An 8,638-nucleotide genomic window follows, 5' to 3' on the forward strand; every position below is an offset into this window, starting at 1 on the left:
TTTTTTTTTTTAAATAAAAAAATTGTAAATACTCAGCAGCATTCAAAATGTCAACAAAAACAGCTGTAACTTTTTTTTTTTCAATTATGGAGTGGTATTCAGTTAACAGAACAATTGTTTTATATAACTGCATCAGAGACAATAAATGAAAAACTACAGTCCCCATATAACCAATTTGTGCTGTGCACCAACAAGAACCTACTTTAAATTTCCATGTGAATTTACAACCCTCATACTGCACCAGACAAGATTAGTGGCTAAAACTACTACCAGGACATGGCTAGTTAAAAACACATTTGGGTGTTCAATCTCCAGTTCTGCCCAAAAAACAAAAACAAAAACAAAAACAAACAAACAAACAAACAAACATTTGGTAGTGTTAACTATACAAAAAACTACAGTTTAAAAACAATCTTACGCAGCTTTATATTTCATTTTTTTTTTTCTTCAAAAGGAGTTGTTTACAGGGGGTTAAATGCTTTACAGACAAGAAAAAAACTGCACTAGACCCAAGTAATTCATTATCATCAAGCTCTTCATCTTCTCTTCCTTTTACTTTTTCAGCCTTGACTCCCTTTTTCGCTGCATCAAGTTTCCTTTAACTTGGTAGGCAAGTATGATGTCCTTTCCATATTTTTCCTTCAGCTGAGCAGCCTTCTCATATGGCTGTCATCTGCAGTATTATTCCACATTTTTCCCAGTTTCTTTGCTTATCACCAATGGAAAGGACAGGATACCCTCCTTTGAGTTTTGGGTGATAATCAGAACAGAATAAGAAGGCTGAAGGAGGCCTCTTGGACACACTGGGATCCTTGGACTTTTTTGTTTTTTCTTTAGGAAGAACGTTAAATTTTCATTTCTCTTTCACAATGAGCCCTGTTCGCCTTTGCCATGTCTTCAAATTTTCCTTTGTCTTTAACAGATGTGGTCTTCCACCTCTCTAAGGAATTCTCATAAAAGTCTGAGAAAGCTTCTTCTTGTGCTCCTCTCAACAAGTATGCACAAAGAATGCATACGATTACATTTTGCCTCTTGGCTTCTTAGGATCTCCTTTGCCCATATTTACTTGTTTTCCTCAGCAAGGCAGAGTATCCACAGTGCTTGTCTGGCTCTGACTTGCCCCAGTGTTATCTCTATGGAGCTAAATGTATTGCAATGGCTATTGCAGGGGATTTCTAATTGGTGGTCAACTTATTACGCCCAGACAAATTAAACTAGCATGGTGCTAGGTGCAGGAGGCCCACCTGAGGACTACTGCCCCCAGCTTATAGGCAGAACAGAAGCAGCTGTCAAAACGCTGTTGGGGATGCTGTGTGGAGAAGCTGTTGGAACTGTTAGTTCTCTTGGGCTATTGTGCTGGAGGACCTTGTCATGCTGGCTTTCCTGATAAACTTTGGAGTTCTGGTCCTCATTTTGAGCACTGCTTCCTGGCTCCAGAGGGGAAGATGGTGCACTGCTCAGCTTCATGGAGAAGCTTGTCACACTGGCTTTCCTGATGGAAACTCAGCTTTCCTCATCACTGGAGGAGCTTGGGACCTCACTGTTGCTGAGGATGGCTGTGGTACTTTTTGGGGAGCTTTGGTGCTTAACTTGAGCACTGCTTCCTACCTCCAGTCAGATCCTTTAGCCTGCCAGCATAGATCCCTCATCCTGCTGGCATGGACTTTCTAGCTTCCACCACTGGCCTTTGGGCCTTTCCCAGCACAGATTTGTGAAGCAGACTTACATGAGACTTTGCTGTGGGCTATGGGCCTCCAGTTGGACTTGTGGGAGACACTGTTATGAGCTCTAGGTTTTCAGCTGGGCTCAGCAGGATATTAGGATCTAGACCCTGCAGTCTAAATTTAGTGTTTGTATGGACAGATTTTCTTTCTTTTTTTTTTTTTTTTCGGTACCAGGGATTGAACTCAGGACCTTGCACTTGTCAGGTAAGCACTTATTCTACTGAGCTATTTCCCTGGCCCAAAAGTTTTTTGTTTTTTGTTTTTTTTTTTTTTTGTTTTTTTTTTCTGGAACCAGGGATTGAACTTGCCAGGCAAGTGCTTATTTTACTGAGCTATCTCCCCGGTCCCTGGGTAAACAGATTTTCTGCAATTCCTGTATGATTCTGGGGTGATTCATTATAAATTACTACTATAAAATGTGCCCTGTATTGTATTGTTTCTTTGCAAAAACCCTAAACCACAATAGCTGTCAAGATTACATCTACTTTTAAAAGAAGTTCATAAAGTAGACACAGCAAATAAATATGAAATCACATAGCCATACAAAAATATCCTATTATGGTTTAAATCTAGAATGTTTTCCAAAACTCTCATTTGCTCAGAAGCAGGCTTTTGAAATGTGACAGGATTGTTGGAGCATTATATTTATCAGTGGTTTCATCCACAGATGAGTTCAGCAGTGTGCTGTTCGGAGGCGAGTCCTGGTTATAGGTGGATCACTGAGGTTGTGACCTAGAAATCTTTACCTCCCTCCCTCTCTTCTGATCACAACATAAGCAGTTTTCCTTCACTATACCCCTCTGATATGCTCTTTTTGTCTTGAATCTTTCAAGTCATGGATAGAATCCACAGAAAATGTGACACAAAATAAACCTTTTTTAAGTTGGTGTTATTTTGTTCCACCAACAAGAAAGTAACTAAGATTTTTTTTTTTTTTTTTGCGGAACCGGGGATTGAACTCAGGCCCTTGCGCTTGCCAGGGAAGCGCTTATTCCACTGAGCCATCTCCTCAGCCCCTTAAGACATATTTTTTCTTTTCTTTTCTTTTTTCAAAATTTTATTGATGAACAGATAGCAATGAGACAGTTTCAAACCAAATCGAAGACATATTTTTTCAAAAATATGGTATTTTACTCTATGCCAAAACTGGCAAAATGGGGCTGGGGAGATAGCTCAGTAGAATAAGCACCTGCCTGGCAAATGCAGGGTCCTGAGTTCAATCCCTGGTACCGAAGGAAAAAACAAAAACACAAACTGGCAAAACAAAAAAATTATTGTAATCTTCTGAACCAAATGTAAGCAGGTATGGTTTATACTTCTGTTTTCTGAGACATGGTCACACTATGTTGTCCCCATGAGATTCAAATTCCTATATTCAAGCGATCCTTACACCTAAACCTCCAGAGTAGCAAGGAGGGAGTTCAGATGTGTACCACAGAACCTGGGTGACTTGCTTTTTTGCTTTTTTTTTGAGACATGATCTTGCTGTGTAGTTTAGACCAGTTTCAGACTTAATACTATGTAAGCTCATTTTGGCTTCAAACTCATGGTCCTCCTGCCTTACCCTGTTGAATGCTGCTATTTTTAGGCATGTGCCATCATCTGAGTTGGCTAATTTTTAAAGTAAGAAATACATGTTTTCCTTTTTTCCTCACAGCTCAATTTTTTATTTCTAGGGAGAAAATTAGCTATTATAAATGACATTTTTATGCATGCCTAGGAATTGAACACAGGACCTTGCACTGGCCAGAGAAGCGATTTGCCACTAAGTTATATCCTCAGCCTATAAATGAAATGATGTATATTTTCATGAAATTAGACCCTACCCACTAGAAGTCACTTAAGTGTATTTAACTGTAATCCCTGTTTTCACGTAAGCCAATATAAATTAAGTGGCCATAACTAACAAATGTAACTTTTATCCTAATGTATTCATGAGTTAAGAACCACTGAATAGGGCCAGCCAGACAGCTCAATGGATTAAAACCTCCAGCTTAGGCAGACACAGGTACAGGGGTTTGATCCTCAGTGTGCCATGCTGGCCCCACCCCCAAGGGCATCCTGAGACAGCGACTGAGGTGCCTGTAATCCCTCTCAGTTTTGGGAGGCTGAAAACAGGAGGATCACTACAAGTCTGATCTGTGTGGTGAGATCCTGTAGATCCCGTACCAAATACATAAAAAAAGAAACACTGAATATAGGATTTTATTGGTTTTTGTGGTTAAGAGAAGAACATTTACTGAAGAAAAGAAATGGGAAATAGAAACAGCTCCAGAGACAGGAGGGGTTCCAAATGGGTTGCCCTGTTTGTTTCTTTTCTCTCTCCCTCCTTCTCTCTCCCTCCCTTTCTCTCCCTCCTTCCCTCCTTCCCCCTCTCTCTCTTTCTTTTTATACGAGGGACTGAACTCAGGACCTTGCACTTACAAGGCATGCACGTATGCTGCTGAGCTATAACCCAGCCCCGTTTGTTTTTGAGACAGGGACTCAGTATGCATTAAGGCAGGCCCTGAATTCTCAGCAATTCTCCTACTTCAGTCTCTTAAGTGCTAGGGTTATAGACATGTGCCCACCATGCATGGCAAAAACCACTGAATATAATTAACAAACAGCATGAAATTTTTATAAAATAAGTACCTCCTTAAGCTGCTCTTTTCGAAGTTTATATTCTCTTTTTTGGGACTCCAGAAAGCTATTCAGTTCTTTCTTCTGTTGGGCCTGAATATGTTGCTGAAATTTTTTCTCCTCATTGGCCATCACTTTAGCCTAATTTTAAAAATAAATTAAATTAGGTAGATATATTCAAAACAGAGGTTAGATATACATAACAAGGATACTTTATTTTTTTGGAACACATCAGTAGAAGTATCAAAACAAAAAACCTAACCTAATCAATAACATTATGTTTCAGCATCTTTATCATTTAAATTTTAGAGTACCAGTAAAATTGAATCATCTTTAAATATGATCTCTTACTGAGCCAAAATATTTTTACCTTTTTTTTTTGGTGGAACCAGGGATTGAACTCAGGCCCTCGCGCTTGCCAGGGAAGCGCTTATTCCACAGAGCCACCTCCCCAGCCCGACCTTTTTTTCATTTAACAGGAATATATATCCTTTCAAAACAAAACAAATACATATTTATCTTCAAGTAAAATTAGATTATGACCTTTTTTTACCTAGATTATCTTAAATGTTAAAAAAATAGATCACATTTACCTCCTAATTAATCCCTGATCTTTAATTTATATAGTAAATATGAAATATTAAATGTATACTCTTAAAAATTTATACACACACACCCACACCCACACAAACATATCTTTTTTTTTTTTTTTTTCTTCAGTACCGGGGATTGAACTCAGGACCCTGCACTTCCCAGGCAAGCACTTATTCTACTGAGCTATCTCCCCAGCCCTAATATCATATTCATTTTAGAACATTTAGGAAATACTGGGAGTGGGGAAGGTAATCTCATATGATGTTAGTAACCAGACATATTAACCAAAGTTTTACTGCATGCACATCTTATTTATTTCCAAGATATATTTACATATTTCTAACAGCAGTCTTTCTTTCTTTTGATGTCAGGTTTTGAACTCAGGTCCTTGCACTTGCCAGGCAGCCACTTATGTCACTGAACTACCTCCCCAGCTCTCCAGGACATATATATGTTTTCAACAAATTCTATTTTTTATTTATTTATTTTTTAAGTGTAATTTTCTTTTGGTGGAACTGGGAATTAAACTCAGGCCCTTGCACTTGCCAGGCAAACGCTTATTCTACTGCGTTGTCTCGCTGGCCCTCAAGAAATTTTAATCATATTTCATATCCTGTTTCATGAATAGCTTTCTCAACACAGTTTAGTACCTATCTCTTCTCAACCTATTAAAAACACCACTCAATGCCTAAAAGATTCTAAATATCTATACATTCTATCAAATTATTTAAAATCAAGTTATTTATAACCTCTTTGCTGAATTCTCTGTAACCATGAGAGGTTTTTTCCCCTTTATTCTGAGTAGAGAAAAAACAAAGTAGCTGTGATAAATTTCAATACAACTAGCTGAATATATTCTGATGTACTGTGTGCATTCTATTTTGAGAATATGACTAGCAAAATAAGGTGAAACTCATGGGAATACCAAAAACATTATAGGAAAAGGTTTCATCTAATAACAGTTCAAAAAAATAAATCCCCTAAGGTAGATACTTATTTACAAATAATTAAATGGGCTAACTCTGTATCTCTTAATTTCTAATTTAACATTCTCTGTATATATTAATTGTAAAGTACTTTAACATTAGAATGATGTATAAATTTAAGGGAAGGATACTAAAAAGTACACAGAGAATTATGAATGATTCTTTAAGACCTAATCACCTAATTACAGATTTATTAAAGTTCAAAAAAACTAGAGTACCAAAAGCGTAGAATAGCTGAATCACTTACTTGCTATGATACTATAAATCTATCAATTATCAGGAAGTAATCCAAAGTCTATTAGTTTCCATAGTACTGGAATTCAAACATAGCAATTTTTCATAATCAAAATCCACACAAAAAATTAGTGAGAAAAAAACACACAGAAATAATCCTTCTTTGGGGTGGGTGTGTGTGTGACTCATCTATCAGCAATTTATAGAAAGCCTTATACAAGTTACATAAATTCATTTCCCTTTCCTCAGTCAATTTACTTGGTGCCTGGGATACTCTAACATCAAAAAACGCTACACTGATTAACTGTGAGGTAGAACCTAGCCAAATGAGGCAAATTAATAAAACTAAATCAGCTACCTCTTTTTCCATAGCAGCTTGATGTTTCTTAATAAGTTTCTCCATTTCTGCAGCAAAATTGTTACGCTGTGTTTCAAGATCTTTGTCTAATCTGAGGCGGTGTTCATCCATTTCAGCCTTTAATTTATTTTCCAGAGTCATCAGTTGCTTTTGATGTTGTCGCCTCATTCGCTTGTAGCCAGACATCTGCTCTCTAAGCTCAGAGTCCTGTTCATGTTCTTGCATTTGCCTTGTAACCTAGACATACAATGAACAAACAATAGACAATAAAGGAAATAATGAGGGGAGGGGAATAAATCAAAATATTTTTCTTTTAAAAAGCATTTTAGATCACTACGTTTTTATCACATAATTAATTTAATAGATCATGATATCAGCAGTTTCCAATTAAAATTTCCAGGATGTTTTTCAAAGAAATAGACAAGCTGTTAAAATTTATACGGAGTAGGCCAAGAACAAGAGCAACAGCAAAAAAATAAACAAACAAAAAAAAAAACCAAGAGCAACAGCATGGGCACAGCAGCATAAGCCTGGAAATTAATGGCCAGCCTAAACAACATACAAGACTACATCTCAAAAAATAAAACCGTTGGGCCGGGGAGATGGCTCAGTAAAATAAGCGCTTCTCTGGCAAGTGCAAGGGCCTGAGTTCAATCCCCGGTTCTGCCAAAAATCAATCAATCAATCAATCAATCAATCAATCCAAGAAAGCACTTTAAAAATAAAACTGCAGAAACACATCTACTCAGAGGGCCAGAGAGATGGCTCAGTGGAATAAGTGCTTCCCTGGCAAGCGCAAGGGTCTGAGTTCAATCCCTGGTTCCACAAAAAAAAAAACAAAAAAAAAAAAAAAAGAAAAAGAAAAAGAAACAACAGAAATACTCATATGGTGTGTGGAGCCATGCAAAGAAACACATCTACTCATGTTAATTGATTTTCAATTAACAATTCCTGTCTGCCCTGCCATGAACTCTTTCCTCTGCTATGACCCTCCACCCATGCCACCCTGCCTTGGAGCCAGCCAAGTGAAACCTCTACAAACTGTGAACTGAAATAATATTTGCTCTTTTAACTTTGGGAATTGGGAATTCTCTCTCAGCAATGAGAAACATGTCTAAGATATTCTCTGAATATTTTACTTGTAACCAACAGACTGGGTTTAACAATACAAATCAACTCCATGCTTTCGATTTATTAAGCCTGTAACATTGAAACCTGTTAATTAATTAAGCCTGTCCTTAATTAGAGAAAATCAAAATATGGGTAAAAGACTTCCTTAAGAACATTTAAGGGGCTGGGGAGATAGCTCAGTTGAATAAGCGCTTGCCTGGCAAGCACAAGAGCTTGAGTTCAATCACCGACTCCGCAAAAAAACAAAAAAGGAACATTTAATACTCTTATGTATTTGGCAACTCAAATAACTCCCATATCTTTTCCTAAAAAAAACAAAAAAAAACCCCAAAAAACCCTGTAATATATTCTAATAACTTATTTTTCACATGATATCCTAATATAATTTCTTTCTATCTTTAGCATCTTTTTATCATGTCTTGGTTCCACTTGTCTGATTGAACAATTACCAATACTTATTACAGCATGTTTGTAGTGGACAAATAATCTTTATTTGTTATTTGGAAAATGACAATAATATTTAGAACATACCAAACAGGATTACTTACCATTTCCAAGATGGCCTTCTTTCTGGTTATCTTCACAAAATATATTTCCTTACTGTCTATCTTTTTAATGTGGAAATAGCATCACTACTCTCCCTCTGTGCCTAATAACCCTAAATGCTCAAACTGTTTCTTTGAAAATTACATTTTATGGGGCTGGTGAGATGGCTCAGTGGTCTAAAGCACCTACTTAGAACAAGCTAAGCTAAGCAAAAGCACAGGGACTGCAGTTCAAACCCCAGCACCACATGCCAGCCAGCCCCGCCCCCTGGTGGGCTGAACTGGCCACACACACACTAAATAAATAAATAAATTTTAAATAAATATCCACCTTTGCTATGAGAATAGAAATATTAAAAAAAAGAAAGAAAATTATGTTTTATATCCCAATAAAAAGTATCTTGTAGCTCTTTATTTTTTTATAATATTTTTTTAATTTATGTG

At 37.0% G+C, this 8,638-nt stretch overlaps 1 protein-coding gene across 1 annotated transcript in view; it reads right to left on the reverse strand.

Annotated features, from left to right (window-relative positions):
- Positions 1 to 8,638, reverse strand: part of Taok1 (TAO kinase 1) — a 137,807-nt gene that overhangs the window by 40,105 nt on the left and 89,064 nt on the right. Inside the window, exons 16-17 of the mRNA XM_023719843.1 lie at positions 6,519 to 6,755; positions 4,359 to 4,487 (exon numbers count right to left, since the gene is read on the reverse strand). Of these exons, the coding sequence (XP_023575611.1) occupies positions 4,359 to 4,487; positions 6,519 to 6,755 (366 nt within the window). The remainder of the gene's footprint in view (positions 1 to 4,358; positions 4,488 to 6,518; positions 6,756 to 8,638) is intronic.

Source organism: Octodon degus, unplaced genomic scaffold (assembly GCF_000260255.1).
Source record: "Octodon degus isolate 3935 unplaced genomic scaffold, OctDeg1.0 scaffold00072, whole genome shotgun sequence".
NCBI lineage: Eukaryota > Metazoa > Chordata > Mammalia > Rodentia > Octodontidae > Octodon > Octodon degus.